This window comes from Antennarius striatus, chromosome 4 (assembly GCF_040054535.1).
Source record: "Antennarius striatus isolate MH-2024 chromosome 4, ASM4005453v1, whole genome shotgun sequence".
Taxonomy (NCBI): domain Eukaryota; kingdom Metazoa; phylum Chordata; class Actinopteri; order Lophiiformes; family Antennariidae; genus Antennarius; species Antennarius striatus.
The window spans coordinates 23,596,748-23,616,132 of NC_090779.1; the positions used below are offsets into that span (position 1 = coordinate 23,596,748).

A 19,385-nucleotide genomic window follows, 5' to 3' on the forward strand; every position below is an offset into this window, starting at 1 on the left:
GATCTGCCTTTGGAGTCAGTCTAACATAAAATATCCTAGAAACCAGAAAACCCCTGTGTCTTCAAATAATAACCCAAGGTTTTATTTTCTCTGTAGAGAATAAAAGTGACAGACCAACAGCAGAAATAGTCCTTCGTTAGCCTCAGAGACCTTCAGCAACAACAAACATGGAACAAATGATCAGAAAGTGTTTCAGCCTGGAGGACAAATAAAGGAATAAACGGCACACACACACGTTCTAGTGGTGGTGAGAACAGAGTCCAGATCGTCAGACAGCAGCCGGTCTGTCTCCATCTCTACACTACAGCCTCCATGTTTTCTGCACTCTGATCACAACACAGAGCAAAGGAGACGAGTGTCAGCCTTCACTAAAACACAAAGAGAACTCACAACATTTTACTGACATGTTCTCCTCTTATGTTTAACGGTGAGGCTGTGACTAAAATAATTCCTGCTTTCATCACATTTATTTGTTATGTTTGCAGAAGACGGAGAACAAATGTCGATCTACAGGTGGAACAACGTTGACGACCGAAAAACCATCGGACTGGGAGTCTGGGGTGAAACCAGTGAACCTACAGCAGCACCAGTTTAACAGGTGAGTCACTTCTGATGTAAATCTGATGGAGCGGTATCTCATCATACTGAGTTGATGCTTAAATTTGTGCTTTGTTGGCGTCTCTCAGCCACAACCCTGAAAAATAAACCTAAGGCTAAAACGGATTTGGGAGAAGTTAATTAGAGTCGCTGCTTCCTGGTTCTCTTCTTCTGCTGCTGGTCACATGATCGAGCAACGTGAAAACTTTCTATTGAGCCTCCCGTTAAAATGAAGGCAAAGCTTTTAAAAAACAGAGTCTCATATCCTGTGAATAATGTGACCTTCATCTGTGTTTGCCTTGAATTCAGCTTCACAGCTCTCTCGACAAGGACACACCCACACACACACCCACACCCACACACACACACACACACACACACACACACACACACACACAACCACAGACACACGTGATTATAAACACAGATAAACCCGAAGCGAGCACAGTCAGGTTCTTTTTACGAGGTCGTGGCCTGAAGGCTCAAAGTTTAAGTGCCAATATTTTAACACAAACCGCTTCCTCCATCTTCAATGAGGGAGGAAGAGGAGGGCAAAAACACAAGGATGGTAAGAGTAACCCCCCCCCAAAGCAAACACACACTGATGGGTTCGAAATGAAGGTGTTGATGAAGCACAGAAACAAGCCGGAACCCTCAGTACAGAGTGAGTACCGTCTCACCTTGATGGCGTAGCTGCCCAGCGGGTCTTTGGCGTAGGAGGCGGGGTAGTAGACGGCGTCCCCCGCCTCGCAGCAGGGCTTCCCGGTGGTCAGCCTGAAGTGGGACCAGCTGTCGGTGCCGAACCTCAGGTGATCCTTCTGCCCTGCCATGAAGCGGTCCTCGCATTTCGCCGCCAGCTTCCTCAGCGTGTCGGTGTGGAGGCCCCGGATCCTCCCAACAACCTCGTCCCAGCTGTCCAGCCCCCGGTAGAGGGCGGGCCTCTGGGGTTTGGAGGCTCCGCCCCCTCCAGCAGCAGCAGGTCGAGTCGGAGTCCGACCCCGCCCGGTGAGAGACTCGCTGCTTGGGTATACCCTCCTGGCTGGGGCGACCGCAGGCGGAGGCGCCAGGGAGGGGGTGCTGCTCGTTGGGTTGCTCTTGTTGGTAGCCATGGCAACGGGCGGCCTCTCCAGGGAGTCGCCGCTCTCGTGGTCGGGGGTGCGGTGAGGCTCCGAGCTGTGGGAGGAGCCCTGACTTGCCGTCTCCCAGGTGGAGTCCAGGTCATAGAGGGGGTTGGCCACGCTCAGGTTGGTGCCCCCCGGTTTGGCCTCAGCGCGAGGCCGCAGTGCACCCTGGGACGTCTCTTTGCCCCCCAGGCTGGGTTCGGTGACGGAGCGAGGAACGACCTTTTTGGGTAGTGGTGGGGGTGGAGGCGTGGTCTTAACAGGCGGCTGGTCAGGGAGGGTGTCCAGGTCCAGAGAAGCCAGGGTGTCGTTGGACGCTTTAAGATTCCGGGGCTGTTTCAGGGGGATCATGTTGGCTCTGGACTGACCTGGAAAAGAAGATTGCCAAGTTACCCCCAACAAACTGAATCTGAAGCTTTACATGAAACATTTTAAAGCTCCATCTGCCCTGACTGATCATGAAAGTCAAACTAGGGGGGCACAAACTGGAGCACTGATCTCCATGGAAACAAAAGGCTCCGCCTCCATAATTTAATGGATTCATGCTTGTTAAATGCTTACTTCTTCTTACAAGTTTCATTAAAATCCATGACGTAGTTTACATGTAATTAACACAAATGTGGGGGAGGGGGGAGTAGAAATTCATTCAAAAAGTCAGAAACAGAAACTAATTCAGAAAAGTTGTGGATTTAGCGGCTAAATCTGGTCCGATTTTAAGGCTTGAAAATGAAAATCAAACTGTGCTGCCCTCCTTTGTTGCTCTTCTTTCCCCCCTGTGGTATTTCCATCCTCCTGCTGGTGACGACGACAGGCTGACACGAGGTTCACGTGCGGAGACACGTGAAAGAAGCCGCCGCCCCTGGAAGCGAATTCATGCCAGGGGGCAGAACATCTGGACACAGGTCGCACCTCCAGCAACCCCAGCTGCCCGACTCGATCTGCAGCGAGGCTTAGAGAGGCGGCGGAGCGGATGCGCTCACCGGTGGCTGGAAGTGGCCTTATTTTTTTGGGGAGATGGCGGTGGGAGGTAATGGGAGGGCTGTGGGGTTGATTAGACGCTTGCAGAAGTTGAGGAGCACAAAGGAAGGCTGCACTGCATGATGGGAATGAAACAGTCTGCCAGGTTTAACTAAGTGGATGCAGAAGGTCAAAGACAGTAAGACCCCGTTTCCTGGCGGATTAAGAGAGGCGGCTGCAATAAGATGTCTTTCAAAGTTTAGTTTGCCAACTTGTCCGTCCCTACGGTGAAACCTCAGGTAAAAAATAAAATGCCACTAATTGCACATCCCTGCTAAACGTCATGACTCACTCCTCACCGTGCGTCACGCCGCCATCTTAAGGAATGTCTTAAGAAAGAGCAGTCGGGATGAAGTGTCTCGGTAATCCCGGCTGGAACGGGTTTGTTTAATGTGCTCCTCTCCCAATCTGCGGTAATCCATCCTCAGAGAGAAGCATCCACCCCTTTGACTGCAGAGACTCTAGATTACACAAGTCTGACTTAATCTATGACGGTGATTCCTAAATATAACAGCAGAAAGTTCAAACGATGGACTGTTCAAATGACGCATGAAGCCTAAACAACTCCATCAAATTACAACAGGATGGAACTAGAAAGGCAAATAATCCATACCTCTGTCCAGCATTTACCCCAGAGAGGCCAGAGACGCCCCCCCACTGAGAATTTATAACTGATCCGGCACCATCTGGGATATGGTGTAGACATGAAAACCGTGCACACGCGTGATGTATGGATTACTCCTGGGCCAGCTGCGGACTCAGTCCACCACGTCTGAGTGAGGTGATCAATGACACAAACAACACTCATCACATTTCTCCAGGGGGCCTCAGTAAACGTCTTAAAACATCTCTTTTCCTATCTAACATGTGGATTCCTTCTTTGGACTTCATTCATTTCGTCTGCATTTTCCAAATTGTACAGCCGGTTATCCTCCTGGTAATTCTGTATTTCCTACACAAGAGAGTTGTTTTCAAACCTCAATTATTTTCTTATGATTTAAAACTGTTATTAAAATCGTCTGATCCTCCAAAATCTCTGAATGCCTCCTCTTCTCTAAAAAAAACCTGATGCATCTGAAACATCTTATTATTACTGCTTATTCAGCACAGACCTGAGCAATGACAACATCATCATAATGAATGAAAACCATTCAAATGTCATTAAAACAAGACATCACACAAAAGACTGGTTGTATTAAAGTTCTATGTTCTGCAACAGAATTGAAATAATCTTTCTGTTTAATCTTTGAATACAAATTAAATCTTCACATCTCTGTAAACCTGTCTTTAACACACTGGTTAAAGCATTAAGGCGCTGCTTATCTCCTGAAGGAGATGAAGCGACCCACAGCAGTGATTTCTCCTCAGCCATTGTGCTGCCATTAAACTAACGGAGGCGGGTGGATGGAGTGAGAGCAGAGGAGGTAGAAGTCAGCAAAACGAGAGGAACGAGAGAGAGAGATAAAGCCAGAGGAATGCAGAGAGATGAGGAGGAAAAACAGGAAAAACAAGCCTACCTCGATTCCACTAATTCCTCAAAGTTTTCAGGCAAACGCTGCTCAGAGAGGCAGGAACGCTTCCTCTGCTTCATCCCTGAGAGTTCGAGCGGCTTAGAGATCCACCGACTGACGGGATGTACGCTCTGCCTCCTCCTGTGAGGCTCTGATTAAAACACTGGACGCACGGCGCCCTTTACGCACAACATTAGCACGCAGTCGCACCCGGAGATCCTTCATGCAACACAATCAAGACAAGGAGTGGAAAGTTCACACTCAGCGACTGTGGAATTAATCCTGAAGGACACACACACCCTCACAATAAACTGACGCGACGAGTTGCAAACTCAGAAACACGACCGCACACACTCCTTCCCTGTTGCTGATTAACAGCAGAGTAAAACCAGGCTCAGACAGTGTTTTAACACGTTCATATGACACAAATCCACACAGCATGTGTGTGGCACACGCTCTATTTATCACACACACACCCCATAAAAAACACAAACACTAAGTCTGTCTTTGATGGATCTTAAAAGATAAAAAGACGAACCCACGCAGTCAAGCTCCAAAAACCCACACTCTCCACTCCACCAACACTTTTTTTTTGTACTTTCATAAATCACTCCATCTTCCCGTCCCACACACTCAGCTGCTGCACGTTTTAAGTGTCCATGTTTCATAGCTACCTGTGAATCCTCGCTTTTGACATTCTGGTCCTCGACAGAATTTATAACGGGAAATGATGAAACGACTGTCAACTAGTCACAAGCAGGACCCGAAATAGATCCGTAATGTTAGAGCGTTCTGATCCAGAGAGCTGAGACAAAAACCCCACTGAATAATCCCAGTAATTAGCCTCCACTGCTATGCAATAAAACAGTCATGATTTGCACAATGTTGTGCTGTAAAATCCCTCAGATCATTTCATCTCCTTCATTTCTACACAGAATCACAGGAGGGTTGAGAATGAGAGCAGCTGGATGAATTTAGCTGTGTTTTTTTATGGTGGTTGATGTGCCTGGAAAAGATTTACAGGCATCTCCTGATGATTCTCCAGCATCTTGATTTTTTTTTTTTTTACACCAAAACGCCAACAGAAAAGAAAACAGGATTTATTTGTTGTTTCCTTAAACGCAGCTGATGCCTTAAGATCCATCTGATGGATTTATGAGTTTCTGTTTACTTCTGTCAATCTGTGTCTATTTATAAAGGTAAGATTTGTTCATACTTGAAGATTTAAGTTGCTAAAAATACAAAAATGATTAGAAGAGAAGAGGAAGAGTGTCATTCAAAGCAGACTTTAACGCTGCATCATCATCATCAGAGCAGAGAGGACGATTATTAGTCTCACACGTGAAATGAAGACGAGGTAGGAAAGAATCGTCAGAATAGAGCTAAGATTATCGTTTTCAACCACAGCACATTTTGTTTGTCCGATAAACGGGTCGAACCGACCCGACAGCAGCAGACGCAGAGAAAACTTCACCTTCAGTTAGTTTAGTTCTCCGGTTGAATTAAGACGTTTCCAATTACTTTCAGCCTGCGGGCGACAAGATGTGCAGAGATTCTGCTGCGACTGTTTTAGCAAGGAATAAATTAAGACCTGTCACATGCAGAGGTGTGCTGATGCAAGGGGTAAAAAATCAAATCAGCAAAGACAGTGAAGAATAAATCTGACTGTCGTTCCTCTTAGATGCAGAAACAAAGGAGTGTAAGAGGCTTGTAAACCATTTCAAACCTGTTTACTTGTGTAAAACTGCCCCTTTTCGCTCTGAGGGTTTGTGATGCACCATCAGAAACTTATTTGCATTGCATTTCATATTTATGAGAAACATTCAAAGTAAGAAGAGGAACTTATTTAGTCAACTCCAGGATTTTTTTTGCTGGAGGAAGCATATTTTTTTGGAGAAATGATGACATAAAATTGAGCTGAAATCAGCCGGTGCATGAATGAATGGCAGTTAGAGCATCCTGTCACAATATGATGATTAAAGAAAATCAGTCGTTTGAAGGTTATTTTGACTGTTTTTAGCACGCGTTTCCATCACAAATACACGTTTGAAAGCAGCAAAGCGTCCTCACCCAGATTGCTGTAGGTGGCGCTGCACAAGCTGGAGGCAGTGGACTGGGAATGCTGGGATTGACTCCCATCCTCCTCTGGATCTCCGAAGCTGCCCTCGCTGGCCAATGCCTGGGGGGCAACCTGGTTGGCATCTTCGCCCTCCCCAAGCACCAGCCCCAGATTCACTCGGGCTGAGGTGGAGGCGGCAGGCAGCTCCCGACTCCTGGCACTGCTGGCAGTAACTGGTACCTGGCTGTAGATGACACACAGAGATGATGTGGAATGAGTTGTTCTGTCCTTTGTTAGCAACCAAAGATAATACTGTTCACAGCAGATGAGCATTCAGAGCAAAAGAAGATGATAATAAAAAGACAAAGCTGCTAACATCCCAGGATGAGAACAAAAGAAATGTTTGATCTGATCAGTCCAACAAATTATTTACGCCTCTCCTCCTTAGATCATTTCTTTCTTTTCCGGTGTTGAATAGAAGACAGAATACGTGTTTGAGAACAATTTCCTCTAACTCTTTCATAAATCGATCAATAGGTAGGATGTTCAATCTTGTTTAACTTTAAAGACAAAGAAGAGACAGAATTGAACAGAACGCCTTCAGAGAGCGCAGACGATGCCAAACTAATAAAACCAATAAATAAAGGCTTATAATAAATGTTCCTCATCAGAGAGTGGGAATCAGTGACTGTTTCATTATTCCAGAATCATTCACAGAGAATAAAGATTTCTATTTGCCATTCTAAACATACATATTTAAATATTTGTTCATATTTTGCTGTAAATCAAACAGACACCACATAACCTCCACCACACTCCAGATATATTTTCTTTGCTGAGGGACATGTGAACAAATCACCAGAGCCTTTTGAACCCCGCTGCATTATTTGTTGGGTTTTATGTCTCTGTTGTGAAGCTGCTGCTCAGATGAATCCATAATGTTCTCTATTACAGCAGGAAGCCGTTTACGTCCTAATGTACTGACAGAGTAACTCCGGCTGCGCTGAGCTGAGATTACGGCGACTGTTTACTGTTTCCCAGCAGCATCGGGTCACCTTGCTGTTGTTTCCTTGAATAAATCGTAGATGAAGAACTGAAAGGACTACAGTACTTTGTTTTAATGAAATAGTCTCGATCACAATGGCAACTGCTTCTCCACTCTGTTACGAAAAACTTCAACAGCTGGTATTTCATGGAGAGCCATCTGGGATCAGTCTGACCCTCTGATCACAGCGAATAAGACATTAAAGCCACCTCTTACGGCCCTCAGATCTGATACCCGCTCAGCTGTGGCCCTTAAATCTGACCCGTGTGAGACGTTACGACCTCCAGTCACCAGGGCGGTGACCACCCAGGCCGGGCGCCGCTTAAAACACTGGACATTCCCCACGCTCTCGCTGCAAATACAGAAAATTTGCTGCTTCATTCCTGCAATAACGGTTTAATAGGGTCTCAGCACTTTCTATTTCAAAAGACGCTGATGTGTTCGCATGCTGTTTTATCTCCTCTGGCACAGCAGTCACCTCGACTTTTTTTTTGTTTTTATCTATTATTGAAGATCGGCTCAGGGCAAAGCATAAAAAAGGTGACACAAAGTTCACAGAGCTGGTTTCATAGCCACGGGCCCCGTCACGGGCGGGGCGGTGGCGGTAATATTTGGATTGTCTGGATTTGGATGTGTCATTTCCTTTGACTCTAGCATGCTGCCAATGAGACGAATGATTCATGTGAAGATAGAAAACAGTCGTTTTTAATTGATGGCAGCGGTCGTGTTGGACCCCGAAAGAATTTACAACACGCAGAAAATGATTTGAGATTCTTCCACCACTACCAAGCTGCCAGTTCTTCACAGAATGTGATTCAAGCACTAAAGGCTTCTGGTTTGTTGTAATTATGGTTCCGTAAAAAGAAATTTGTCTGGATTATTGTCTTACCCACTTGTGTGTGGTGAAAGAAAAATTTAATAGAGGAAGAAAATGGGGGGGGGGGGTAGAGGTTGGATAAAACATGTTGTGTACATGTGAGGATCCACACCAGAATTGAACCTTTCTCTACTTGGTTCCCAGCTCGCGGGAAGCCATCCTGTAGTTTCAATGTAGTTTAAATCAACAACACAAACAACAACACTCAGAGATCTTGGTCATCATCCTGGTCCTGATCCTAATCGTGATTTTGATCCTGATTCTCACCAAAATGTTATCCCCTCTCAGATATGCCAGGGTCCATCTTTGGTGAAGATTTTGTTCAAATTCAACAATTAGCTCTTGTGCAATCTTGTAAAAAAAATAAACGAACAACAAACAAACCAATCTCATAACCTCATTATGATTTGGTTACAAATGGAAACGAAATCTCATCCATTTGTTCCTAGAACTCATCCTGATCAACATTAAGTTAACGACGACATAAAAATATTCAGACTCATTTTCTGAAACGATTCCCCAAAGAAAACAGAATCAGAAAAGAAAACTGAAGCGTTTAAAACATCAGTTTGATCAGGAAGTGGAAGAAAACAGGAAGTCAAAGAAAAACACCTCAGCTGTTAGTTTGCGTGTGTGTGTGTGTGTGTATTTGTGTCTAGCTCTGGCTGAGTGTTTGTTTGTGGTGTGTGTGTGTGTGTGTGTGTGTGTGTGTGTGTCAGTATGTGTGTCTGCGACTGTGTGTTTGTTTGTTAGTGTGCGTATGTGTGTTAGAGTGTCTGTCTGTGACTGTTTGTGTCTATGTTATTGTACCTCTGTGTGTCTGTATGTGTGTGTGTGTGTGTGTGTGTGTGTGTGTGTATGAGTGTCTGTGAGTGTATGTGTGTGTCCATGTGTATGTCTGTGTTTGTGTGTGTGTGTCCCTGTGTGTGTGTCTGTGAGTAAATCATCATCTGACATGTTTGACTGTAAAGCCACCGTGTCTCTTTCCACCAGCTGATCAATCGTCTCTGCGTTGCAACGGTGACCTCATCAGCTCAGATAGTTTTATTTGAAATGAACGGCTGTGAGACAAACAGAATAAAGTCAGGAGACTGACGGCTGGAGGCTCGATGATTATAATTACATGAAACAGTAGGCACATATACACATCTGCTGGTGCCTCATTCACATTCCTCTTTCATTCCTTCCTGTTATGCTTCAACACATAAATCCGATTCCTGGTTAAAACTAACCAGATATAAAGTTCTGGATCCAACAAAAAGATGACATGAATAATAAAAAAACAGGACCACATCCTGTGTTAATACAACATCCACACCTTGAGAGGATGTCCACGCAGCAAATACCTTCACGGCTGCTACGCGACTCAGCGTCAGGACCTGACTTGTTCAGGCAGTAGGAAGCGGCCCGGCTGCTTGTCACAGTTCCTCCCGTCTGCTGAGAAACGAATCGTCTCTGGTTCAAGAGACCAACGCCACCGCCTCAAAAACACCTCCTGAATTCTAAATCTGTACGACCTGGACGCTCCTGTGTGTTTAGAGGTGAAGGAGAAGAGTTGCAGGTCTTACCCACTGTACTGGCTCACACAGCTTCCCATCTAGAAACCTTGAATAAAAAGGAAAAGCTGGATTCACATTGTAGGAAGAGCAGGAATCACAGACGGGTCCGACAGAAGGACAAAAGAAAAAACTTCTCCTGTAAAGTTCTCCTTTGTCTTTCGTCTGTTCTCCTCCTTTGAATGTCCTGACCTGTCTCAGGTAATGTGTGTTTGTCAGACCCAAGGAGCACGCCCATATTAGCCAATAAAACTGCTTCCAGTTTAAAAAAAAAAAAAAAATCCATGGTTAACCCTTCATCTGCCAATAATCTGTCGAGTTCAATCCATTCAGTGACTGCAGAACACGACTGCAGCAGACGTAAAATATGTTAAATAATAAATTATAAGAAGATGAACTTGAACCAAACTCATGGAAAGACTTTTATATCTGACTTTATATTGAAGAAGGCTGAGTGTGCCTTCATCGAGTGTTATTAAAGCAGTGAGGCTTTAACTCACATCCCAGCAGCCGTTTGTTTCTGCATATTTTATGATATCGTCTTCTGCACTGTTTAAGGAACTTTAAACATCAAACTGTTCCCTGTTCTTGGGTCAGTCGAGGGAATCGTCTGAGATAAACATCAAGAATGTTCTTCTGTCACACAGACTGCTTCAAATAGTTACTGATTGACAAGATCTCAGTGAAAGCTGTAAACATTGAGGTCAAAAAGAGAGTTTGGTGAGAGAATAAGGCAGAGTAGAGCAAAGGTGAGATGTTTGGAGGTGTTCAGATGGGACTTGTTTGATAGGGTCTGATTAAAGGTGGAGGTCAAACAAAAATGACAATTCAGTCAAAATCTACTCCCCCTCCATGTCAGAGGAAAGTCGACAAAACATTTCTGTCTCTAATTGAGGCAAAATATTGATGATAAATTCTTCTTAACACCCAAAGCAGATGGGGACTAGTTTTAAAATATAAAAGAAAAAAAAAAGTCCATGTATGTCTGACCTAAACCACTCAACTAGACGCCCACAAATCCAAATTGATTTGACATTATTTACACCATATGACTGTTAGCATGCAGTCAATCTGAAGTGGACAAGCACCCACTTGCGAACACGTGAAGTTAACAACAACAACAGTTCGACAGCTTGCAGTCTGTGCATACCTCAGTAATTACGAGCTGAATTACGTTATCTGCAGAGGTTACAGCAACAACAGCCTCCATCAAAACTAACATTACCTTTACTGTTTCACAAGTGACCGTGTTTGGACTACACCTTCTGCTTCTCATGGATGTTTTAGGTTTCAATGCTGTCCTGAAGATCTATCCTAATAAACAGGTTTTTTCAAAACGGTTTGGAATCTCATTGAGACTTGAATTACGAGTGCATGGAGTTGTTTTATTTTTAGGATCCAAACTTCTTCAGTTGTTCATGCAAATGCTGCTATACTGGAATGAAATGAAGCTTCAGAAATGTTTTGATGATAAAGAAAAATGATTCCACTTTCCATTGGAATAGGAGTGAGAAGATTAAGTCTGAACTGTTGTTGCATTAAATTTTGACACCACAAAGGCATTAATATTAATATTCTGCTTCTACTGAATTTTTTCTGACACTAGCAGTTTTGTATCAAGGATGCAAAATCTTTTCTTCATCATTTGAATTAAGTCAACTTCATTCAGACTGATGGTTTCTTGATTCTGCCACAGAGCTTTTGGGCAGCATACAGGAGACACACAGGACACAATCACACACCCAATTTTAGAATTAGATTAGAATTTTAGAAACTCACACATGTTTGATCATGCCTCTCTCACTTTTTATAAAGTGAGAGGAAAGATGGGAGCTGAAACTGGGAAAAAAAGAAGATATGACTAGAACTGAAGCTTCAGGAGGATAGAAAAAGCAGGAAAGGTAGAAAAGAGACAGAATGGGGCCAAGCATGACAGCATGGCGGAGAGAAAGACTCAAGATTTTGTAGAGCTCCAGGCTGAGAATGTAAAAATGTGGAAGAAATTAATAGAAAAGAGCAAAATAATTCACAAGACTGAAAAGGTGATTGGAGGAGAGACGAAGTGGATGATTTCAGGTGGTTGGGCATTCAAAGACATGAGGAGAACAGATAGGCGTTTGAGCTCAAAATCAAAATGAACGTGTTATGTTTAAATCAAGGTGCAGGTAGGTGTGGTGTCAGCAGGGTAAACAAGTCCCCGGTGACATGCCTACTAATCTTGTGAGCCTGATAGGAAAACACCAAGACACTAAATATAAATACTGTAGAGTGCTCAGATCAAGAAGTATTATCTGACTGGGAGTTTTCTGATTGCCTTGTCAAAACTTTTACAGAGCATTCACGAGTTACTTTACACTCTGACTACGTCTGATCCAACTTGGGGTAGCAGGAAATGAATATATCAAACAGACTGACGGTGCTCGGTACATCAGGATGAGCCAGACGATTCATTATTGACTCACATTCTGTAAGAGTCTGGGTGGGGCTTGGGGAGTTTTCCGCCATTGAACAAATGTTTTTTAACCAAACTAAACTGAGATTAAATCGTGTACTCGTCCAAAAATGACTGAATTTTGAATATTTTCAGAATGTACCGTCTGGTACACTTACCTATATTTTGACAAACACAACCACAAAAATAAGAATATTAAAAATTCATGTAATTCAAAATAGTATTTTGGGTTATCTGGCATCATTAGTATCACTGCAGGTAAAGAAACAGAGTAATAACCTCTGACCCACGAAAACAGCAACAACCTCACCAGTTAGACTGAGTATTGTGTTTCTGCCTAAGGTTTCAATACGAGGAAAAAACTAATGGGAATCGGTGACATGAAGCATTGATTAATAGAGTAAAGGTTAAACAGAGACTTTAACACATTCAGGTATCCACCTGAAGCAAGAACCTGCAGAGTACAGAGCCTGCTGTTCAGGTAATGGATTAAATCAGGGAATAGACCACACAGGGTGAGAAGGGGAGGGCAAGAGACCAGACAGACCGGACAAATGAAGATCGAACACCTCTCCAATCTATGATGATGGATCTGTATGATGGGGAAGAAGCACCTCGAGTACTGTGGTGGAGTAGCTGGTTGAGGTCAAGGACCTTGATTCTAAGATGGGTCACAGGAAAGTGCTGGGGGGAATGCATGTTCAATGCAATAGTTTATTAGATCGGTGACTGTGGTGAAGGGAAAAACTCTAGTCTTTAAGACAAAGGTATAAAACTGGTATCAAAACTATTAAAACTGAGTGTATAAATCTTTCTACATGACTTGAATAGCAGCGAAAAGTAATCCCTCTCTTGTTCATGCTTCAAGATGCATGGCTTCACCACAGCGCAGATTTTTAGTAGGTAGTCATGTGTTACCATACACGCAAGCTATTGGCTAGCAGCAACTGGAAGAGTGCTGTGTTCTGAGCACTTTCATGACATACAAAAGTGCTTTAAACTGTCGATAAGAGTGTGGGGAAAGGTAATACAGATAGAAGGTAGTTTAATATCAGTATGGGGAGGGTTCATGAACGTTTAAATTACCGTAATAATAAAATAAAAAGTTTGTCGCTATATTGTGGAATTTTGTTTTTCATGGCTGTCCTGGAACGCACTAACCATGAGTAACGAGGGATTACTGTAGCTGCTTTCTGTTTGAAGGCTAGTGTTCAGTCGGTACTCCATGCATATTCATGCAAATAACTGTTAATGAGGAATCTAAAAAATATTGTCACAATGAATGCCCATCCATACATCTTTGAATTACTTTGGTCTGAGCGACAAAGACAAAGACTGTTGGGTTTTTGTTGATTTCCTTGTTTCTTTCAAATAAAGTTGTGTAACCTAGTTTTAAATACAGTCTTTACTATGTCATGCTGCTGCTACAGGATTCACTCTGGCTCATGTACAGTACTTGCATCAGTGCAGTGAATAAAACTTGGACACATACCTGGAGTCCTTGCTGATGAGATCACATCCAGTGGTTTGTGATGGCGCCGTTTGTCCTGGACTCAAAGGCATGGGTTCTTTGCTTTCTTCAAGCGTCAGTAACGTATTTTCTCTGCTCTCGTCTATTCGTAGTTCTTCTCCGTGACCGGTGGCGCTGCCATTTTCTGGTTTGTAGGTGAAGACAATGGTTGGCTTCTGAGTGGGATCCTCTGGTTTGGCCTCGGTAAACCAGTGATGCTGCTGGACAGGCGGTGGTGGAAGCATATGAATAACAGTTCCATCAAGCCCGACCAGTTTGCCTTTCTCCTTCTCCTTCTCCACTCTCTCCCTCTGCTCGTCTTCATCTTTCCGCCGACGAAAAAAGCTCTTAAAGGAAATCCAGCGTTTAGGTTTGGAGATGTCTGTTGAAATACGTCTTGCTTCTGCACCTGGACTTACTTCACCATCGCTGGGTCGTACAGGTGAACTGGAGGCAGAACTCTTGGTCCAGTTGCTAAAATGTCTCTGTAGGATGTTGGTAGCGTGGTAGGGGGAAGATGTAGATCTTGGAGGGGGGAATGGTGGATTGGGCTCTGATCGGGTGCTGGAGAGAGGGACCGCAGCAGAGGCACTCTGGGATTTAGACAAAACTTTTGTCGGCGTGTCTTTCTTGGGCTTAGAAAGACAGCCGTCAGTTGTGGAAAAGAGTGACTTGGGCCGGGTGAGGGTCTCCTTTGTAGCATCAGGTGGAAGGGCATAAAGCTCTTCAGAATTAAGGGTTTTGGACTTTGCTGAAGGTGTCTCCGGAGGGGATTGTGGAGGGTGGATGGATGCAACAATCTGTAAAAGCACAGCACTCGCCTCCTCTTTGTGTCTTATTGCTGTGCCAGAAGACAAAGTCACATCTGTTTTATCATCTCTACTGGAAGCAGCTTCTCCACTTGTCTTGCAAGTGCGTGTAACAGCATTAGTAATGGGGCTGGTTTTAAGAGGGTTTACGACAATGGCAAGATTCGTAGGGGAATTTGTTGTAGTGGGAGAGAGGGCCCCAACCTTGGAGCTAATCACAGTGCTAGTCACAGTGCTAGAGTCTGTAGTGGTTCTAGGCTGTAATTTTGGTGCTTTTGACACACTTTCAGATGGAGATTTTGGCTCTTCAAAAGACGCTCTCTCTGCTGTACCTCTAGCAGAGGCAGTCTTCTCTGTGGACGAGGACTGGACACTCTCAGAGGATCCAATCTCTTCATATGTATGGCTAGTTACTCTACTACCAAGACCTTTTGGCTGTGGCAGCTCACCACTGAGTCCCAAGAAGCTCTTGTACACAGCTAAGTTGTCATACGCACTTGGATTGATGACAATAGGTACCTTAACAGCATTCTTGGAGCTGCGGGCATAAGCTGGCTCATCTCGAATGATGATAGGAAAAGGTGGCATGCCTGCATTATTGAAACTGTTAAATTTGATCTCTGACAAGTTGGGGGATTTCACCGGTACAGTTCGGGAAGACGATAGGCCAGCAATGGGAGAAGTGGGTGCTGACTTGTGGCTGCAGAACTGATTGGATATTGAGGGGCCAGGACTGCCTCCAACTCCTAGATCCACTTTGGGAATCTTTTGTCGAGGACTTGTGCTTGACGTCCACACTTCTTGGTAGCGTATGCTCCCCGATTTCTTTCGGGAGGTACCTGACACGGCTACAGATGTGGGCGATGTCGGCATCACAAGGGACATTGGCGACATGGGGGAGGCTGGAGAGAGGGGCTGACTCTTAGGGGAACTAAAGAATGTTGTAGGGCTTGAAGGAGTTGACAAGTTTTTTGGCTTTGGAGTAATCTCTGGAATCTGTTCATCTTTATTGGCCATGGAAGCAGACACATCCACTACGGTGTAAGGTCTACAGATGAGGGATTTTTCTAAATTCACGACACGGTATGGTTTAGCCTGCTCCTCTGTGGGACTAAAACTAATGGTGACTGGTTGACCTGGAAGAGCCTGGGGCATTGGCATGCCTTCTCTGCCATCCTGATCTTCTAATCTAATGGCCAGGACAGCCTTATGTGTTTCAGTCACCTTTGGTGGACTCAGTGCTCTGTGGACTGCCTCCTTTTTGGGAGAAATGCAGGGGGCAGGGGCCTTAGTAGATGTGGGCGATTGTAAACCATTTCGAGGAGCACAAAGGCCACTGCTACCGCTGCTGGACGTTGTTCTAGAATCCTCTGGTAGGGATGATGAAGATTCTGGCGAAGTGACAGATTCTGAATTTGATAGGAAACCACTGCCTTGCATGTCATGGTGCCCATAGGGAAGTAAAGCTCCGTTGGAGCCCATGGATGGATATCCATTCAGAATCTCATCATAACTATCATCATAATCTACTGCACAAATACGCTGCAGTGAGCGGTTGCGAAGTGGTACGGTATTCCATTTTTTCCCTGCAGCAAAGGGCACCGGAGATAACGTAGCTGCACGGAAATTTGCAAATCGCGGCTGGCCTCGCATACGTATCTCCATTGCTAGTAACTCTTCATCACTTTCATCCCAGCTCTCATGTTCTTCGTCATTCTCCCTTTCAGTCTCATACTCGTCATCGTCCTCTTCCTCATCATCTTCGCCTTCACTGGAAAACTCTGGGTAGCAAAATCGACCGCCCTCTGTGCTAATGATCTCATTGCTATCACTAAGTGAGACCCGTTTTAAAGCGGTTCCACTGCCACCACTATGGCTTCCAATGGCCAAACAGCTTGAAGCTGGAAGGCCTCTTTCTAAGGACCGTCGGTATGAACTATTGATTCGTCCCCAAAACAAGTCCTTGGAACCTGAAAGAGGTGTAGGGCTAAGGCCTGGGCCTAAGCCTGCAATCTCTTTTAAGACATCTGTTAATCCACTGTTGTTGTTATTTCCACTAGGGGTCCTCGGGCTAATGGGGCCGTAACCTTCAATCTCCTCGCTGCCATCCTCTCCTTCATTGTTGTTGCTAAGTCCACTGGGCATTTTACGGTTCAGTCCATTGCGATTCCAGACCGTGAAGGCTGATGTTTTGCCCTGTTCTATGACATTTGGTGGTCGTTGATGGTTGCCATCCGAATCCAGTCCTGTGGAAGAGCAGGGCAACATCATAGTGGGCTTAACAGCAATGGTTGGCTTCTTAGCCACTGGTGGACGGAAGTGTCCTGAGCGGGCAGACCCACTGCCAGCCCTCTGGGAGGTGTTGGTAAGGTTAGGGTTGGCTCTGGCTCCAACAGGAGTTGGATTCTGTTGTTGAGTTGTAGGGTGCCTCTGCTCTGAGGGTGGCTTCCTTCCACTGCTCTGAGCCAGACAGTGCAGACTTTTAGGTTTGAAGCAGTTCTTGCACTCGCCTGGTTTCCATACGTGTTCAGTGAAGGTGCTGCAGGCGGACATGTCTGCTGGTCCAGTAAGGCAGCCTTCTGGGTCAGTGAACAGAAAAGCTCTCCATGAGCTACAGGGTCACAGGTACTAATCGCAGTACACTGATGATGCACACGATTCAAGCCTCAAATGTTGGCAAAACAGGATCTAAAAAAAAGGAAAAAAGAGTGTAAAGTGAAGAATTTTTTAAGACAAGTGTTGGTTAGTTCACAACATTGATTTGATTCAATTGTACAGACAGCAGATACAAGTTGAGGCAATGAAAGTACTTGCAGTACGTGCAGAAGAAAGAAACAGAAAAATGGATGTGTGTGAAGGACGAGTTAAGAAGGCAGTATTATACTGTCTCCATTAGGTGGCAAACTTTCTCTACTAAGCAGCCAACCCTGCAGATATCTTATCCCCAATCCTTAGATACGAGAACGAGGACCGAAGAAGATGAAAAGATCTTCTCCTTGACATGTGTATTGTCACACAGTGAAAACCTTGATCCTCTGAAATGTATAAATTATAGAGAAAATATAAACCAGAAGTGCTTCATTTAGCTCACGTTGAGATTGAATAGTGTAAGACACGTACCTTTTCTAAAGCAGCCCTTATCTTCCCCTTGCTATTATAGCCACTATCTATATAGGATGTGAACGTAAAGTATTGATTTTTCTTTATTTCAAATCAAAATGCACAAATGCATTACGACTCCCACTGCATTAAATATAGGCTACAAGCCATCAGAAATCAATAGATATATGAATCTGGTTTCAAATGGAAACTAAATCTTTTGCAATTTCTCTACTTTAATGAATAAAATTAGCCAACAGACAAATAAACCAGTTAAAAAAATTACTTGATTCATTTATATTTTTAGTCGGATTCAAGCATGGTCTCAGTTTTAATGGTAACCGCCTACATGTCAGACACATCCTGTGTTTTTCTGGCGTTCCAGGTCACACTCTGTGGCATCAGGAAACCACAGCCTTTTGTTATTTTAATTATGCAGTGCAAGCGCACCCTATTTTAAATCCTTTCACTGCGACAATAAAACCTGTGGGTTCCCAATAAACACGTCAATCCAGTTTTAACTTCTTTAAACCGGAGAGATTCAAAGTAAACCATTTAGCCACATAAAACACTTTCTAACACACTTGTTTTTGTTCAGAATTTACTTCAACACAAATCATGAATCTAATGGAGGCAGGAAGCCAAAAGGAAAACATTTATATTCAAACATATTTCATCTCTACTGATGAGCATACTTTTTAAAAACCAATTGCAAACAGTACCATGTGTATACCAAAGTTTCATATCTGTATGGAGCGAACATAATTTTGTCACTGAAAGGCAAACAGGTGAACCGGCTAGTTATACCTTTAGATGTGGTTATACATACACAACTTAACATCAGAAGACAACAACACATATTGACATTTTCATCTTGAATTAACAAAAAACACAACTGATGAACAATCCTTCACTCTGTGTGGCTGTTCTGCAGCAATTAATGATCCTCTATACAAACTGTAGTATCCATATGATTATTTGCATTTCCTCAATATTTCGCATTTACAGTTATACAAAAAATCCCCACAATCCTAGACCTGCTCCCTGATCCAGATCAGCACCATAATGAGCTCTTAATGAGTCTTTTCCTGGTTCATGCCCCATCCTTCAACCAGATTCCATGGGAATCCAGCAGCTTTTGTCCAGATCTGCAACCAAACAAACCAACATACTCAGAGAGAAATGGACTGATGACAATATAACGTCTGTGGTCACCTACTTTTAATTCAGTAGGTGACAACATACAAAATCAAAAGGCTACACAGAGACAGTAAGGCTTCATTATGTTTAGAATGTGTTGTTTTCTGGTTTTCATACCCAAACCACACCCTTGCACCTGAAGCAGCCCCTCGTACTACACAGCCATAACCAGAAATAACATCACTGTGGGATGACTGTGGGTTTTTTTTAATAGGTGAACCAAACCTTCATTTCATCACATAAATCAAGCGCGATGACTCACGGTTGGGCCGATATCGACAGGGAACGGGCGGATCTGTCCTCTCCTCCATCTAACAAGGTCAGGGGTGTCAGATCCTGTTTGGAAGGATGCTACCATGATGACACCCTGTACCTGCCCAGGGCCAAACACAATGAAGCAGGAACTCTGGAATCAAACTGCTGATGAAGCCAAGATAGCGAGGTGACATTTATCCCAACATGTAACACAAGATACTTCCTGACGGAGTCAGTCTGTAATTCAGTCAATGCTATTCAATGCTGACAGTAATGC

At 44.0% G+C, this 19,385-nt stretch overlaps 1 protein-coding gene across 5 annotated transcripts in view; it reads right to left on the reverse strand.

The window, feature by feature from the left end:
- The window catches only part of peak1 (pseudopodium-enriched atypical kinase 1), a 76,218-nt gene that overhangs the window by 4,035 nt on the left and 52,798 nt on the right, over positions 1-19,385 (reverse strand). For all 5 annotated transcript variants that reach the window (XM_068312629.1, XM_068312628.1, XM_068312627.1 and 2 more), the window contains 3 exons: positions 13,728-17,242; positions 6,317-6,549; positions 1,278-2,086 (listed from right to left, as the gene is read on the reverse strand). In XM_068312629.1, the coding sequence (XP_068168730.1) occupies positions 1,278-2,086; positions 6,317-6,549; positions 13,728-17,107 (4,422 nt within the window). In that variant the 5' untranslated portion in view covers positions 17,108-17,242. The remainder of the gene's footprint in view (positions 1-1,277; positions 2,087-6,316; positions 6,550-13,727; positions 17,243-19,385) is intronic.